This window comes from Megalobrama amblycephala, linkage group LG8, assembly GCF_018812025.1.
Source record: "Megalobrama amblycephala isolate DHTTF-2021 linkage group LG8, ASM1881202v1, whole genome shotgun sequence".
Lineage (NCBI taxonomy): Eukaryota > Metazoa > Chordata > Actinopteri > Cypriniformes > Xenocyprididae > Megalobrama > Megalobrama amblycephala.
This window is the reverse complement of record NC_063051.1, coordinates 16,555,956-16,573,857: the sequence shown is the minus strand read 5'-3', so window position 1 is coordinate 16,573,857 and position 17,902 is coordinate 16,555,956. Positions and strand designations below refer to the sequence as shown.

General features: G+C 38.7%; 3 protein-coding genes across 5 annotated transcripts in view; all 3 read right to left on the bottom strand.

Annotated features, from left to right (window-relative positions):
• crocc2 (ciliary rootlet coiled-coil, rootletin family member 2) overlaps positions 1-5,473 on the bottom strand; it is a 61,443-nt gene extending 55,970 nt beyond the window's left edge. The window contains exons 1-4 of one of the 2 annotated variants that reach the window (XM_048199680.1): positions 4,960-5,473; positions 4,416-4,563; positions 4,191-4,297; positions 1,137-1,256 (exon numbers count right to left, since the gene is read on the bottom strand). In XM_048199680.1, coding sequence (XP_048055637.1) covers positions 1,137-1,256; positions 4,191-4,297; positions 4,416-4,563; positions 4,960-5,001 — 417 coding nt within the window. In that variant the 5' untranslated portion in view covers positions 5,002-5,473. The remainder of the gene's footprint in view (positions 1-1,136; positions 1,257-4,190; positions 4,298-4,415; positions 4,564-4,959) is intronic. The other variant, XM_048199681.1, reaches the window with a different exon arrangement.
• A 125-nt stretch (positions 5,474-5,598) lies between these two features.
• klhl30 (kelch-like family member 30) lies at positions 5,599-13,500 on the bottom strand. Of its 2 annotated transcripts, none has more exons than XM_048199684.1 (8): positions 13,354-13,499; positions 11,781-12,619; positions 11,511-11,691; positions 8,587-8,673; positions 7,800-7,955; positions 7,499-7,687; positions 7,065-7,210; positions 5,599-6,960 (listed from the first exon to the last, which is right to left on the bottom strand). In XM_048199684.1, exons 2-8 carry the CDS (start codon positions 12,552-12,554, stop codon positions 6,715-6,717), a joined length of 1,779 nt encoding a protein of 592 aa, XP_048055641.1. In that variant the 5' UTR covers positions 12,555-12,619; positions 13,354-13,499; the 3' UTR covers positions 5,599-6,714. The 2 variants fall into 2 exon arrangements, with proteins under 2 accessions (XP_048055641.1, XP_048055642.1); XM_048199685.1 differs by having other exon boundaries at positions 6,786-6,988; positions 13,354-13,500.
• Positions 13,501-13,697: 197 nt separating this feature from the next.
• Positions 13,698-17,902, bottom strand: part of espnla (espin like a) — a 33,543-nt gene continuing 29,338 nt past the window's right edge. The window contains exons 9-10 of the mRNA XM_048199683.1: positions 15,580-15,744; positions 13,698-15,466 (exon numbers count right to left, since the gene is read on the bottom strand). Coding sequence (XP_048055640.1) covers positions 13,982-15,466; positions 15,580-15,744 — 1,650 coding nt within the window. The 3' untranslated portion in view covers positions 13,698-13,981. The remainder of the gene's footprint in view (positions 15,467-15,579; positions 15,745-17,902) is intronic.

The window sequence follows — 17,902 nt, the reverse complement described above, 5'->3', positions numbered from 1 at the left end:
ATCACAAATGCAGCTTTGTGTTCTATGAAAAATGAGCTTTTTCTTTCACAGTCCCATGAGAGAAGGCCAATGACCTTTTTATTTTCCCCCAAACAGCAAGGTTGGGGGAGACAGACAGTGGCCAAGGTGATGCTGTAAACTTAAGTGAAAGAGAACTTCTTTATGTTCTCCAAAATTATTCATTCTTTTATTTAATCTTTGCCAAAACAGAAACAGTCATGCCAATTAATAAAACTGAAATTAGGTTTGAAAGTCTTGTATGGGTCTTCATGAAGTGCACCAGAATCTCTACAACAAAAAGAACTGTGAGATTAAAAAAAAACACTGTGAAATGTAATTATGTGTACATTTCTGATTCTAAAATGTTGACGTCAGAGAGCTGCCACTTTGATCACATGTAATGAAATGTAGATGCAGAGTAAACTATGGCTCAGTTTACATCAGACCTTCATAAACGCTAGGGTGCTCATTCCATTTTTCAGAGCCAAAGTCCAGCTTCAAGCAGAAATAAATATATTTCGTTCCATGTGACACAGTTGATTTTCACATGGCCCTTTACCACCGTTTGTTTATCAAGAACTCCAAACGGGTTTTCCCTCTCGGAAAGAGCACTGCGGCTCTGATGTTTGCTGTGCACATATTCCATTTCAAAGCCATGTGGCTCCCTCTTTCTCTGTCAAAGAGCCTCTGTAACTCCCTCTCTTGATCTCTTCCCTACACACACATCTGTCTATCCACCAACATGTGCAGAAAAAATGAAGGAAAATAGGAACAGGGTCCAAAGGTGCTCCATCAACCTCTCACGTTATTAGTGATGGTCCCTTCTCTGTTTTCAATCCCTTAAAAACTGCTGGACGGAGGGAAACACTCACTTAAAATCTTTTCCTGGACCGAGACTGCATTAGTTCAGAGTGCATGAAACCCCTGCCACCAGGTTACTGATCGACAATCCCTCAGTGTCCATTATGCAAAGCCTAGAGAGAGTTTGAAGGCAATAATCTACATTATACCGGCATGTTTTGACTTCCAAGCAAGGGGGCGAATACGCAGGTCTCAGAAACTTTGCATCAATCACATGCTTATACCAGATGGAGGCTTATGTTTTTTATTAGGCACTGTGTGTTATAGATATTCACCATACTGCCAGAGGACAAGATCACATTCCCATCGATATCAGGTTGTTTTCGGTTTGATTTCTGATGCACCTCTGGGAATGCACCGGGGCGGGGTTGACAAGATTGATAGACAAGGGAGGACTGGGAAAAGGAGAGAAACCGTGAATAATGCAGGTTATGAGATCATAGAACAGTGTTATCCATCTTATTTTTCAACGTGGAAGCAAGCTATTTCTTGTGAATTTATGAGACTTCCGATTCATTAGTCGCTATCCACCTTTTTCCTACGCCCCATGACGCTTTACGTGAGTCATGGGAGTAACTTCCGTTAATCTGTAAACATTCAGCGATTGCCAATCCACTTGTTTAAAGGTTCGCTCTATGAATGCATTAATAATAATTTGCGAAAACTGGGTACAATGGGGTGACATTGCACTCACCCTCAACCATTGAACATCAAAAGAAAACTTAAAAGTGTCAAAGTATTAACAAATTCCTATCCTGATGCGTCCAAGCTTTATAATGGCAGTGAATGGGACCAATGAGTATGAAGCTCAAGAAAGTGCATTCATACCTCATAAACGTACTCCACACGGCTCCAGGGGGTTAATAAAGGCCTTCTGAAGCAAAGTGATGTGTTTGTGTAAGAGAAATATCCATATTTAACAAGTTATAAAGTAAAATATCTAGCTTCCGCCAGACCGCCTTCCGTATTCAAATTACAAAAAAGGCGCAACTGGCGTCGGAAGGCATAGGTCGTAGTGTAAGCATTTTGCATCTTCGTAATTTGAATACGGAAAGCGGTTTGGCGGAAGCTAGATATTTTACTTTATAACTTAAAAATTGATATTTCTCTTACACAAAGGCATCGCTTCACTTCAGAAGGCCTTTATTAACCCCCTGGAGCCGTGTGGAGTATGTTTATGATAGATGGATACACTTTCTTGAGCTTCATACTCGTTGGTCCCATTCACTGCCATTATAAAGCTTGGATGCACCAGGATATTCATTAATATAACTCTGATTGTGTTCATTAGAAAGAAAAAAATCATTTGAGGGTGAGTAAAGCTTTGGGTAATTTTCATTTTAAAGTGAACTAATCCTTTAAGTCTATATTATGTAACATAAGAGTATGTAGCGTTAATCAAAAATGTTCCTTCATTAACTGGAACATTGATGGATATTTTAAAGTACTTTTCTTCATTTTGACAGATTTCCCAGTAAACACTGCTGATAGGGATTAGAAGTCGAAAAAAGGAGAAAACCACATTTTGAAGTGCTGTGTGGGGGAAAATATATTAAATTTTAATACAGCGGAATACAAAGAAAAAAGATAGGAAGAACAGAACACAACTAGTGGACTGAAAAGAACTTTTGTCACTGATATTCTTGTGATTCCAGTGTGACATTAATATACCAAGTGCTACATTATTTTCCTGCATCATTTGTAGCGCAACCTTATTATTTGAAATGATTTGTTACAGTCATTTTGAGTGGAAGTTTTCCAAACCGGAAATGCTAACCATAATTTAAAAAGCAGTAGGCTCACTCGGAAAAAGGTGGATAAGTAAATAACTAGAATAAAGTAGACTACAATAGAATAAAGTAAAACTAGAATAAAGTGCAGTAATTGATAAAACCGTGTTTATGATTCCAACAATAAATTAAAATAATATGATAAAAAAACAACAACACCAGGGTCATTCTGTGTCAAATTAACCATATTTCAGAAACGTCCCCGACTCAAATTTTTGATTTTGTTAATAATTTTTTCTGTAGAAAGACAAATGTAAATAGGGATGAAAGCCAAAATATTAAATGTCACAGATGTATATTTACTGAGTAATCCACTTTGTAGAGGGGGGTTAAAATTACAATTTACACCTGACATTTAAAGCCAATTTACAGGGGTGTAAAAATGACTTTAGAATGATGGCAGCATCATTATTTTATTTTTGCACAGAGATTGGTAGGTCTATTAGTAAAATCTGTTGACTTTAACAATCTTTGTTGCATTTCATGCCAACAGTGACAGTTCAAAAATGGCAAAAAGCACTTTTTGTGTTTTTTTGCCTCAAGTTTGCATGCCTGTAACTCAAGAAGTATTAAAGATGTCTTAATATCCTTTTAGATTCTGGTTCTTTACAAACTTTACTTTTGGTATCTTAATTTTAAAGGCCCTCGATGGTTCAATCCCAGGAGATATGGACATGTTAATGTGGCTCCATGAGTAAACTGGTAAACTGGTAAACTGTACACATTTTCAGTGGTCAAAAACCAAATGTCAGTCACTTTGCATACAGCTGATACTTTCTTTCTTTTAAAGACGAATATCTGAAGAACAAATAACGTTGAAACTAGAACATTTTTACACCCTGTATCTCATTTCTAGTTCTAGTTTCTAGCAATTTCTAGTTCTAGTTTCTAGCCATCTTTGTTTCATATAATGAAACATGGCTTATCAGTCATATAACGAAACAAAGATTGCTAAAGTCAACGTATTTTACTAATAGACCTACCAATCTCTTTGTAAAAATAAAATAATGATGCTGCCATCATTCTAAAGTCATTTTTACACCCCTGTAAATCGGCTCCAAATTGTAATTTTGACTCCCCTCTACAAAATAGTGGATTACTCAATAAATATACATCTGTGACATTTAATATTTTGTTTTCATCACTATTTATGTTTGTCTTTCTACGGAAAAAATATTAATAAAATCACATATTTGAGCCGGGGACCTCTGGTTGAGGTGACACAGAATGACCCACCATTCTGCAATATGAAGTAGCATAAAAGAATATTTTTGTACAGCTAAAATAACTGGAAGAGGCTGTAGATGGCTCTTACGTTAAAATAAGATACTTTTCCATTGCATTAGGGCAATAATTAGTTTAGTATCTGAGAAGAACGTACAAAATGTGCTTTGTGCAGTCCATTATACACAGTGATTCACTATCAGGTGGTCAAGTGTGCTTATCTATGCATAAATGGCTTATCCGTCAGATTTCCAGAAGAACTGGAAGTCCAGAGACCCAAGGGCATATGTGTGAGGTTTGTGCATGTGCTCCTACCCGGCTAGTGAGAGCAGCCTGCCTGCTGAGCAGCTGGTCTTTGTCTGTGCACATCTGAGAAGGCAGATCCTTCGGCAGCCGGTTCTCCTCCAGCTCGCTGCTCTCGCCTGATACATCGCCAGAGAGAAAACATGGCAGGAAATGATTGGATATACATGTGTTCTAATTATACTCTGATACCCCAGAAGACCCATCACCAATGAGCTCATTCAGAGTGTCGAGTACCTGTGGGTGTATCAGCCAGGTTTCTGGTGATGATCTCACGGATGCGGGCAGGAACTGGCGTGGCGATGGACTCCTCCTCATCTCCGTGCACAGTGTAAGGCTTTTCCTCAGCACTGCTATCTGGGTTAAGCAGTGACTCCTCCAGCTTCTGCATTATCAATATTAGTGCAAGGAGAGGGGCTCACACACTACAATCAGGTGACCTAGTCTCACTGCTGATCTAAAAAGCTTTGATGTTTGTTAATAAAACTTTTCATTTCATTATAATATTTTTTATTGCAACTAGTTCGTCTTGTCTGTCTCTGTTTCAATTTGATGTCACAACAGCACAAGGAAATGAGTCACCTGTCTTCAAGTTTCACAGAAGAACCTGAAACTGACCCACTGATCGACCTTAATTTGTTGAAACATTGCAAGGCTCTTTAATATTAAATCAAGCTCTCTCCTCTTTCATTCACACTTGCTGTTTTGAATAGGTAACAGTGCAATAACCTATTTAAGTTACAGCTGGTGAAGATCAGCTTTCCTGCTGGAAAACACGCACCTGAATCACGGCTTCCAGTCCTTGATCCCCTTCACAACTCATCTGGAAACTGGTAGTGATCCAATGCACTTTAATAACCGAACAGCGACGTTTTTCCAATTGTCCTCGATTCTTGCTGAGACTTGAAGTGCTTTTAAACGCTTAAACTGGGCTTAGCAAGTTGCTATGTCAGCTAATAAAGTCTTAAATGCATTAAAAGTTGTTTTTTATAGGAAAAAAGGTTGCAGAGTGCTTTTCACTTCAATAGTAATGATTAATAACGCGCGTAAGCAAATTAAACGCAAACTATTTAGTGTTAGTATAAAGCCACAAGTGTAAAAGTTTCAATCACAGCACCAGCTCGAGGTGGGTGCCTATGGTTGCCAGGGAAACCGGACGCTCTCGCGTGTTGTCATGAGAATTAAAACGCAAGCTTTCCGGCTTCCATAGTTACAAACACAGCAGGTCACGGCTGAACAAATACAAGACTGGTTATTCCTGTCATTGTTGTGACTTTGTTAAAAATCCATTTAAGTTAATGACAACTAACATGGGTTTTAAAAAGCACAATTTTGTAATAAACATTATCAAACATTAAAAATAAAACATATTTCGAAATAAATTCAGTCAAAAGAAATAATAGGAATAAGAATTCTGGAATTAAAATTACAATTTTACATTTATTTTTACTGGACAAAATAAGTAGCATGTGATACAACTGGTAAAAATGCTTAAAAAATCATCCATTATATTAAAATATCAACCTAAAGGCCATTTAATTCAAAGAGTTTTAATGGCCATATGAAGGCAAAGAACAGCTACATTTACAGACGAAAAAAAAACAAAAAAACATATCCCTTATCAAATACATATAACAAAACAAAAAACACAAAACTCAATATAGCTACACAATTTTCACAAATAAAAACAATAATTGATTTTATCTTGGGAGTACAACAAATTACATTGTGTTAATAATTATTAACTGATTATGTAATTCTTATTTTATAAATGATAAATCACCAGCAGGCTGAGAAAAGGGGACATTTTGCCCCGAAGCTTAAAGGGTTAGTTCACTCAAAAATGAACATTCTGTCATTTATTACTCACCCTCCTGTCGTTCCACATCCATAAGACCTTCGTTCATCTTCAGAACACAAATTAAGATATTTTTGATGAAGTCTAAGAGGTTTCTGTCTCTCCATAGAGATCCAACGCAACTACCACTCCAAGGTCCAGAAAGGTAGGAAAAATACATCATAAAATACTCCACGTGTCTCCAGTGGCTTAAACTCAATTTTATGAAGCCACGTGAGTGTTTTGTTTGTGCAAAAAGCAAAAAAAAACAAAAAAAAAACAAAATAATATTATCCAAAGCATGTTCACGTAACAATGCCAGCTCTCGTGTGAACACAACACGCATGTGTCGTGAAGCTCTCGTGAACACTCACGCATGTGCGTTGAGTTGACGCGCAAGTCTGAACAGCACAACACGCATGCTAATACTTCAATTGAGTTTAAGCCACTGGAGTCACATGGAGGACTTTAATGATGTCTTTTTCCTACCTTTCTGGACCTTGGATTGGTAGTTGCATTAGATCTCTATGGAGAGACAGAAACCTCTCTGACTTAATAAAAAATATCTTAATTTGTGTTCCAAAGATGAACGAAGGTCTTACGGATGTGGAACGGCACGAGGGTGAGTAATAAATGATATAATTTTCATTTTTGGGTGAACTAACCTTTTAAGTCGGGATTGAGGGGACAGGACAGATATTAAGTCTCATCAGGGAAGAATTCAGTCCACTGGGAAGTGTCCAGGAAGATGGAACAGCAGCCACTGTAGGTCCAGAGTCTGGGAAGAAAGCACTCCACCTTCCAAGTGTTGGAGGCACGGTTGTATACTTCCACTTCCACACCGTAATCCCCCTCCATGCCTTTCCAGTGCCCTCCAGTCACAAACAACTGCCTGCCTAGAACCACCAAATCCCCATTCTCATGTAGAGTGTGCATAAACTGAATCTGGGAAGAAAAATGCCAAACATAAAGACTGTACATAAGGTTTTTTGGCTAACGTTAGATGTGCTCAATTCTCTGTGTAAAAAGAATTATCATATAAAACTCACTTTTTCCCACATATTACCCTCTGGGTCATACAAATAGACCTTTTTGGTGTTATCTGCTACGAGGTAAATGACTCCATCCATAGAGACAGAGCGGGGAGAAGAAAGATATTTAGGAATGAAAGGTGAGCAGATGATACACCAGCTGTCTGTTGAAGAAGAGAGACCTCATTAACAAAAGTATACTCAAACTACATAGTATTGAACTGTGGTTCAATGTTGGCAGGGCTCCATAAGTGAATAACATTATAATTTACACTCTGTCTTGTAAAGCGTTTCATTAAATTGTTCTGAATTACTAGTTCCAATATAAAACTGCTCATAATAAGAAATTAAAGGCTCTAATATGAAAACTGTGGTTTGTTTTTACTGATATTTGTGATGATTATTAATAACCGTTAGATACATCCTAACCAAGTTGAAGTGTTGTCTCTTACCGATGACAGGGTTGTAGCACTGCATAGTCAGGGCGTTATATTTAACAGCACAAGAACCAATGAGGTACAGCTTTCCTTCACACGATGTGGCCGTAAAGTTAGTCACGTACTTCAGTGCTGGGCCTGTGAGAGTCCAGCAATTACTGAATGGGTCATAATGTTCAACTTCGACAAAATCCATTGTAGTTCCTGTCAATGAAAAGACAATGCAATGTTACATCAAAATGTCCAGTTCTGCAGGGAAATCTACTCAAAGACCTTTGTCTGAAGCCTCTAGTTAGAAACTGATTTGTTTTCTTACCACCAATTACATAAATCTCTCCATTAAGTGTTGCAGAAGAGTGGTTAGTCCTGGGCCGCAACATTGGGGCGACTGTGACCCACTTCCCCTCACGAGTGATGAACTTCCAGGTCTCTGTGGTGGACCAGGTGTTGGACTGAGACCCTCTTGATCCTCCTGAGAGTCATAAAAATGTTGTAAATGTTTTTTTTTTTCTATTCCGCATGAATTCAGATGAAGGCTTAGCTGATTTATTTGATCAGCTGTCCCCATTGGTGACCAGGCAACATTAGGCGATAAAGCCCCCATGTATCCCAGGTAATCACAAAGTTAATGTTCTGCTTCTTTGTCCTCTAGTCCCCACATTTCTAAAGTGGTTTCAGGTCTTATGTGACTCTTAGTGGGATTGTCTATAAGACAGAGGACTGTTTTATCTCAGTATCTCCAAATCCTCATTGGAGATGACGTTCCATTCATGTGTGTAATAAAACTATAAATCTTACTGATCCTTTTCCAAAGGGCACAGGCTCTATAAATACCCTGAAAATCTCTGGATTGTTTTCTTTTGATATAAATAGAAGCTGTGTCCTGCTATTTTTTGTTTTTTGTACAATTTTATTCTCTTTTCTTCATTCTCTCTTTCCTTGTCATTATGGTTTGAGGCACACAGACCAAACCAACCAATTAGCAAATTATCCATACTACTATAAATATTGTTTATAAATTTTTTTGGCTAAGTTGATAAGGAAAATACAGCTTTTAGCATCAGTTACATATCTTATGAAAATATGAAAAGTGTTCATCTCACCTGTGACATACACATTACTGTTTAAGGAGACAACAGAATAACCCCATTTATTGTAGTTGGGAAAATCAGGTAGCTGAAACCACTGCCCTATGAAAAAAGAAGAAGAAGAAAAGAATAAAATAAAATGCACTTTAAAAATCAGTTACTTTTTTTTTGGAATGGTCCACTTCTTACATTCCACTAACAATTAGTAACTTTGCAACTACATATCTACTAACTCTCATTGGGATATTAGTCAAAAGACTATTAGTAGACTGTTAGGTTAAGGTTAGGTGTTAGGGTTCGGTTTAGTTGACATGTACTTGTCAAGTTACTTATAGTAAGTAGAATGTCTGTTGGGGGAACATCAAATAAAGTGTCAGCAGATATTAAACACACAGTCTAGTAATACTTTAATGACTGGTACTTGACATGTAGTTGCAAAATTACTTGTAGTAAGTTAAAGGTGCCCAAGAATGCTTTTTCACAAGATGTAATATAAGTCTAAGGTGTCCCCTGAATGTGTCTGTGAAGTTTCAGCTCAAAATACCCCATAGATTTTTTTAAATTAATTTTTTTAACTGCCTATTTTGGGGCATCATTAACTATGCACTGATTTTTTCAGCGCGCCGCCCCTTTAATTCGCGTGCTCCCTGCCACACGAGCTCTCGATTATATTACAGCACATTTACAAAGTTCACACAGCTAATATAACCCTCAAATTGATCTTTACAAGATGTTCGTCATGCATGCTGTATGCATGCTTTGAATTATGTGAGTAAAGTATTTATTTTGATGTTTATATTTGATTCTATATGAGTTTGAGGCTATGCTCTGTGGCTAACGGCTAATGCTACACTGTTGGAGAGATTTATAAAGAATGAAGTTGTGTTTATGAATTATACAGACTGCAAGTGTTTAAAAATGAAAATAGCAACGGCTCTTGTCTCCGTGAATTCAGTAAGAAACGATGGTAACTTTAACCTCATTTAACAGTACATTAGCAACATGCTAACGAAACATTTAGATACACAATTTACAAATATCACTAAAAATATCATGCTATCATGGATCATGTCAGTTATTATTGCTCCATCTGCCATTTTCGCTGTTGTTCTTGCTTACCTAGTCTGTTGATTCACCTGTGCAGATCCAGACGTTACTGGCTGCCCTTGTCTAATGCCTTTCATAATGTTGGGAACATGGGCTGGCATATGCAAATATTGGGGCGTACACCCCGACTGTTACGTAACAGTCGGTGTTATGTTGAGATCCGCGTGTTTTCCGGAAGTCTTTTAAACAAATGAGATTTACATAAGAAAGAGAAAGCAATGGAGTTTGAAACTCAATGTATGTATTTTCCATGTACTGAACTCTTGTTATTCAACTATGCCAAGGTAAATTCAAATTTTGAATCTAGGGCACCTTTAAAATGTTTAAAGTGGACCATCAATATCACCAGCTAATACATGGTTGTTAACTACCAATTAAAAGTAAGGATATACATGCTCATTTTTCATTATTGCTGTTTTTTAAAATTTAAGAATACGAGAAAGGTCATCAAAGAAACAATAACTATTATTTCAACCAGCATCAAGAGGTAAAGCACCCTTATTAAACAGTTTTAAAGGATTCCCATGTTTGTTGACTGCTTATTATTAAACAATTCAACTTACCCTTTTAAAAATTACAATTTTAGTATTGTAAAGAAATTCATACATGAGAAATTTTGTCTCAAAAACTAATTTCAATCATAAGCTTCTAGTATATGTAAATGAGCAATGTGTACACTTTCTCCTTGTTACCTGTTTATTTGTCAGTCCTTTTTGCCTTTGACAGCTCTAGGGCTTTTGTGAAAACAGACCAGTTTTTTTAGGACCCGAGCACCGATGGTGTGAGGACCCTATTGTAATTGCTCGGTCAATTAGTCTTCTTCTCCAAAATGAATCACATGTTTGAGGGCCTAAACATGCTCGAAAACTCATGAAACTTTGCACATGCATCAGAAGTGGTGAAAATTTACATCTGATATGGGTTTCAGAATTAGGTGTGGCAAAATGGCTCGATAGCGCAAAAAATTTCAATTAAGCCCCCTTCATGCTACATTTTGACGTACAGTTACGAAATTCGATAGACACATGTAACAGCCCAATACCTACAAAAAAGCCCCTAGGTACAAAATCTAAAAATCCCCAACAGGAAGGGAGATATTTTTAATTTTCTCTGCAAAATTTTGGCAGTTTTTGCCATTTCCACACATTGTACTTTAACAAACTCCTCCTAGAGTTTTAATCAAATCAACATCATATTTGGTCAGTCTAATCTAAAGGCCTTTGCTGTGTTAAATTGCAAAGATCTAGAGTTTTCGCTGAAGGGCGTTTCCGTTACAGCCTGGCAAATTTCGATGTTTCGCCATGAAACAGGAAGATGTTGTAATTGGGGTATACAATGTTGGATCTGCCCCAAACTTCTCATGTTTTATTAGTGTCCTGTCCTGAAGACATCTACATGCCAATATTCAGTTACAGTCATAGCGCCACCTGCGGGCAACAGGAAATTACATGTTTTACACTGTGATTAACTCCTCATAGAGATTTAACCAGAAGCACATCATATATGGTCAGTCTAATCTTAAGGTAATCTTAAGACCTGGGTGCGAGGGCCCTTTCATCGCTGCTTGCAGCTTTAATTTTTTTGTTTTGCTTTTTTTATCCTTACATTACAGTTGTTGAAGTTTTCCTAAACTTTTTTGGCAAAAGGAAACGCCACAGACCCTTTTCGTTTTCTACTGCATGCACAGCCAAACTTTATTAGAAATATCATCTTGCCAGCAGTGAATTATCCCTTTAAAGTGTATTCAGATTTGACTGGTAATAGGCAAGTGTTCCACATTAACGATAATTCTCCCCAATGGAGTTGATGTGTCAGCTGTAAGTTGTCCTTACCAAGCTTTGGGTTGTAGAAACCACAATTTCTGGGGTGCAACCTTCTATCTTCATCTTCATCCTCATCTTCATCATCTGAGTCATCCAGCGAGCGACCACCCATCACAAATAAAACCTCCTGCAGGTTGAGGGCATTTTGAGTAACCCTCTGCTCTGACACATCTCCTGTCTTTTCTCGTTTCTGAAGAAAACAACAACACAAAATGCATTCTGTAGAATGGAACATAAAGTTTAAGAAACCTCAATAAAATAGATTTGTCTGACTCTGACCTCTCTACATATTCTCTCCACCAACTCTTTGGATTCTAGCGAGTTCTGCACCAATGGCTCTTTAAGCAAGTTCTCAGTTAGGTAGGATTCTGGGAGGAGGGAAAGCTTAGCCAAGCTTAACAGTTCTCGCAGGTGACAGATCCGATTTTCTATACAATGCCTGACCCAAGCCAAAATTGCCTCGGCACAGGACCGATCATCTCTTACGTGCAGATCCTCATCCTTCAAGCAGGCCACCAGCCTGTCTTTCTCCAGCAGCAAAAACTCCTCGTGTTGTTGCACTGCCTCAAAGTTTTCAAGGAGGAAGCCCCAGGCTTTGGCAACCACTTCAGGGCATCCATGGATCTCTCCAAACTCATGGATTCCCAAGCAGTTTGTGGCATCTATCTGGTGCTGCAAATATCGGCTGCATACAGTACGGACGGTGTGGAACTGGAGCTGGCTGGACGTGCAGATGAGTCCCTCCACATTGTTTTTGTTGATGGTGAGTTTCCCTGTATAAGCAAAGTCCAACAGTGTTGACAATACATTCGGATCTACATCATGAAGCTCGACACGAGCAGCAATGCTCTCCACGAAATCTCCTGAAAACATGGAACGGAAGTAATGGCTGCAGAGTGCAAGGATTCCCCGGTGACAGGGGAAATCCTGTCCACCAGCGCACAAGGTGACATCCACAAGTTTGGGTTGAGAACAGAGGGAGCGCAAGCCCTCCAAGATGCTCTGCGGATGGGAAGAGAGGCAGAAGTCTAGGTCATCTACATTACGCACCATGACGACACTCTGACCTATGGCCTTAATGCATTCAGGGCCAACCGACAGATGTTTTCAGTGTTTACCTACATCGGATAAGACAAATGGGTATAATCAGTCACATGAAATTCGATTGCGACATTCATGATCATAGCAGTGTGGAGCCTCCTATGACCCGAGGACAAATTTTCAGTCTTTCTGCTTGGTAATAGAACATTTCAGAAACAAATTGGAAGAGAATGAAGTCATGTTAGCACATCAATATAAGTCAAATTATCAGATGATTTTCGCCAAAGTTGAAAACCAGTTCTTGCCAAAGATAATATATCTGACAGGCACACTGGGAGAGTATAATTCTGAGAATTAAACTACTACCATTCAAGATTTATTTCTCTGCCTAGAGTGTGCACACAAAACACACACAAAATATTGCTGGCGAAACATCAGAGGATGTTAAACATTAAAAAATAGTCATTCTTATGAATTTGCAATATGAATGTTGTTTATGAAAAACGTGATAGCTTGCTCTGCAGCTTTTTCACAAACCATCTGTGATGTTGCTTTAATCAGAACAACAAAAAATGACTCAAAGTAAATTGAAAAGTATCCATTTCCCCTATTCAAAATAATTTTCTTTAATTGTTTTCTATACTGTGCAACACACATATATATCTGTTAACATTTTTTTTCAAATAACATACACTTCAAATAATGTTTAGGTCCATTTACTTAAAATACAAAGTATGTTGTCGAAGGAGCAACTGACAGTACTTGTAATATTTAAATAGTTCTTTTTAAGACAAAACAAAATTCAACTTACCTGCCTGCGAATGAAAGCAGAAATCATACATTATTCACAGAACTTTCTTAGAAGGCAGTCTATTTTGTTGCGGCTGTCTAAAATGGGGGACACGTTGTCTTCTGCAGAGTCACTGGGACAGCATGCTTGTCTTTCACACTGCTATTTTTAGGCCAGTCATTCTGGGGGGCTATACTCAGAGTCTAAATAGTAGAGTTAAGCTCCCACCTGCTCTTAAAGAGATACACAGACATCTCTGTACAAGAGTAAACATTCAGATGATCATTTATTTAATCATTAGAGTAAGCAGCCTCCAACATCGGTGCACACCAGTCTGCTGTAAGTCTCTAAATGTCAGATTGTTAATTAAGGTGTAACAAAAACTCAACCGAAATAATCATGTAAATTATTTTTTAAATCACATAATTCTGACAAAGAATCAGAACAGAATAGCAATCGGTTTATGGCAGTCTTCCACCTTGCACTCCTGGAAAATTGGAGAATAAATGGCAAAAGCATGCCTTTACAGTCACAACTGTATAAATATTGGTACCAATTCTACATCAAATCCAAAAAAAAAATATACATACTTAAAAGGTTATAAGAAATCTATGTGTACAAACCACCCTCCCCCCCAAAAGGCTTATTGTCATTCCTCAAAATCAAATATCTCAGCCTCCTTTTCTTTCCAGAAAGCAAAACTACGGTCAATATATTTGCAAATTTCATCATTACTCAGACTACTAATATCTGCATTATTTTTCAGGACATCGCTCTCATCTGGGGTGGGTGTCTGTACGATGACTTTAGGCACAGGTCTCTTTTCTACCGTTGTAGTCTGCTCTGAGTGTTCAAGCTCTGGTTGGCCTGATCCATCTCCGAAGAACTTCACCTTAATGTCCTCAAATCCATCCTTCCATTCCCGGTTTCCAGCCTCAATGTCCTGTATTACAGCCTTGTGAAAATCCCTGACGGTTTCCCAGGTGAAACGCCCCACATGGTCGAACACTTCAAAGCACAGCAGGTGTCTCATTTTCCTCTCATCTGCTGGCAAATCCAATTCCAGTATGTGAAAGTAGCCAAGCATGAAGAGATCGAGTGTCAGCGTGTCGTAGTCAACGGGAGATCCATCCACTCGGGGCAGGAACTGCTCAGGTGAGTAAATTGCCTGCTGCCGGTTGAGTCTTCGGATCTGCCGCGACGGTACAAATGAGATCATGCTTCTCCAGTTCCCAATCATCTTATTGATGGCACTTCTCTGCTTGAAAAAGTGCCCCAGTTTGCCATTCTCCATGGTCCTCTTCTGAGAGATATCCAAGCTAGCTTTGCGTTCATACTTTGGCTTCATAGACATCTCCAGCGAATCCACGCTTTGCTTCCTCTGAGCGTTTCTCACGGTTACAGTATAAGCTGACTTCTTCCAGTGACCCAGGAACAAGACCACAATACGTTCCTTTCGCAGGGTTGTACTTTCCATGGCATCGCTGATGACATAGTCGATAGCTGAATCATCACTCTCGTCAATCTCTGGTCTTTGTTCCTGTTTTTGAGAGACCTCATCTGAACCACTCTCTACTAGTTCTTGCTCTTGTTCACTCAATGATTCTGTCCTCCCTGAATCCTCCATTGAGGATTCATTCTGATTCTCAAAGTTGGACTTCAGGTTCCTCACAGAGACGCCAAACTGGTGAATCTCGTCTTCTATCTTCTCCCTCCTTCCTCTATTGGAGGCTTGCCTCTCTGAAGCCTGAGAGAAGACATTCACCAGCTCCGTGTTTGGCATTTTGCAGTAGGGCTGGTCTGTTAGGTTGGTCATAAGCAGTGACATACTCTTCACAATGCCTGAAATACGGTTGCACCAAACGGGTAAAGGAGTCTGTGTAGAGTTCTTGTACTGAGTGTTGACTGTGATGTTGACTATGGGCGCCGGGAGAATGTTTCGAAGTTCTTCGGCCAGATGAGCAAGCTCCATTTCATAGCCCTCGCAGTTCTTATGCATCGAGACACTCTTAATTTGCTTCTCTAGATAAATGAGGTCGTCCTCTGTTAAAAGTTCTCCGAATGGACCCAGGATAGCATTGTGAGCCTGGGAGAACCTCCAACTTTCCATCTTTGTATATCTATTACCATTCTCCTGTTTAATAAGACAAAATACATCCAGTTAGAATCCAACGTAGAGAAAGTTGCAGTCAGAACATCATCTCAAATTTAGTTTAGAAGACATTTGATGCACTATTTGGAGCTCACCTTCATCCTCTGGGTTTCCTGGTCAAATAATCTAGCCTGTAGCTGTCGTACCATCACCTGTCTCTTCCATTCTGCTATAGGTCTGCCCTTCTCATCGTGCATGGGCACCAGGTAATCAATATCAGACAAATTAGCCTCCTCTGTCGGTAACACAACCATTTTATTCTAAAAAGAAAAGGCAAAACAATAATGTGTTGGCAAGTACTGTAGTTCAAATGGTGCTCTTAAAGGGTTAGTTCACCCAAAAATGAAAATAATGTCATTTATTACTCACCCTCATGTCGTTCCACACCCGTAAGGCCTTCATTCATCTTCGGAACACAAATTAAGATATTTCTGATTAAATCCGATGGCTCAGTGAGGCCTGCATTCACAGCAATGACATTTCCCCTCTCAAGATCCAGAAAGGTACTAAAAACATATTTAAAACAGTTCATGCGAGTTCAGTGGATCTACCTTAATATTATAAAGCGACGAGAATATTTTTGTGCACCAAAAAACCAAAATAACGACTTTTCAACAATATAGTGATGGGCCGATTTCAAAACACTGCTTCGGAGCTTTGCGAATCGAATCAGTGACTCGGAGCGCCAAAGTCACGTGATTTCAGCAGTTTAGCTGTTTGATAGGAGATCCGAGTCACTGATTCGATTCGCAAAGCTCTGAAGCAGTGTTTTGAAATCGACCATCACTACAGTATATTGTTGAAAAGTCGTTATTTTGGTTTTTTTGCTGCACAAAAAGTATTCTCTGCGTTTTATAATGTTAAGGTAGAACCACTGAACTGTTTTAAATACGTTTTTAGTATCTTTATGGATCTTGAGAGAGGAAATGTCATTGCTGTGAATGCAGTCCTCACTGAGCCATCGGATTTAATCAAAAATATCTTAATTTGTGTTCCGAAGATGAACGAAGGTCCTACATGTGTGGAACGACATGAGGGTGAGTAATAAACGACATTATTTTCATTTTTGGGTGAACTAACCCTTTAAGCTGTCAAGTACATAAAAAAACAAAAACAGCACTATCATGCTTGGCTAATATGAAACCAAGAACTTAATAAACTCGGTTCCTTTTTGTATAATAATATGGTATTCTTCTACTAATATCTTACAGTCCATTTCATAAAAGTTCCAAGTCAATAAATAAACTGTTCACACGATCAGTGACGGACTGACAACCATATTTACCAAGACAACTCTTGAATTGTTCGGTTCACGCAACAGCTTTAGCATCGATATAAAAGTTTAATCTATTTTTTTAAATGGACCAATGGTGCTGTGTATTATTAAGATGAGTTTTGGTCGACTGGATCACAAGTGGACGACGCTAAATACAGGTGTAAACGAAAACGATTTGACTGGATTGCTTCCGTTTATAAGCACTAGTATAACACACCTTTAAAGGTGATAGAGAGGATTTTTTCGTCGACTGAGAATCCAAAGACTGTTACTGAGTTTTTGAAATGAGCGCATGCGTAAGAACAACCCCCCTCCTTCACAACACATTTCAAAGGAACGCCTCCCAAAACTCGTAAACACTCCTATTGGAACACAAGTGTTTACCACCGGCATTCGCTGTGTCGTGTTAGTGGATTCATTATGTCGGACTCACCGCAGGTAACTCATAATCTGCAGTTGTTATTCCTGTCTCCTGACAAAAACATTGCATGCGGCGCCTGTAGAGTGTGGAAAGTTACTGGAGCGCGCAGCCACGCTCGTCTCTCAAAAGGAACGTCACGGCAGTGATTGACAAGCCAGAGGGCCAATCCGCGCACGTCTCTCACAAGGAACGTCAGGGCAGTGATTGACAAGCCAGAGGGCCAATCGTTTACGCGATGATCGCGTAAACGATTGGCTGATGTTTTTAAGGCCCTACCTCGTGCACAGATGATGTATATTAATATTATTACTTTCAGTGCACCTAATAAATAGTCTTTTATCAGTTAGTAAAGACAGTTTCAAGTAATATTGCAAATTTATAAAACAAAACATCCTCTTTAGCACCTTTAAGCTAGGCTTTTAAAATCTCACATTGTACACTAAGGCACTGGGCTCACAGCATCCCAAAAAAATATATATTTTAATGATTCATAAGAGATGAATCACTGTCTGGCCGTCTGAGATTTCCGAATGGAGATAAAGATTAAGATCATGATTTTTTGGGAGTACTACAGCACACTAAGTGTGTATAACCACAGTTTGTGGTTTACTTTTGGGATCTCAAGGAGCCTTTGGATCTGGAAACATGAAGTCATGTGACTTCAGACTTAACTGGATAGGTCACATACATTAAGCATTCTAATAAAGGACTGACAACAGTA

Coding starts and splice junctions, on each gene's coding strand:
- klhl30 (XM_048199684.1), bottom strand. CDS start 12,554: ATGGTGCGTAATGTAGATGACCTAGACTTCTGCCTCTCTTCCCATCCG. Junction 7,956..8,586: donor CAGTAATGTGTATGTCACAG/GTGAGATGAACA, acceptor TATGACTCTCAG/GAGGATCAAGAGGGTCTCAG. Junction 6,961..7,064: donor AGGGTAATATGTGGGAAAAA/GTGAGTTTTATA, acceptor TTTTCTTCCCAG/ATTCAGTTTATGCACACTCT.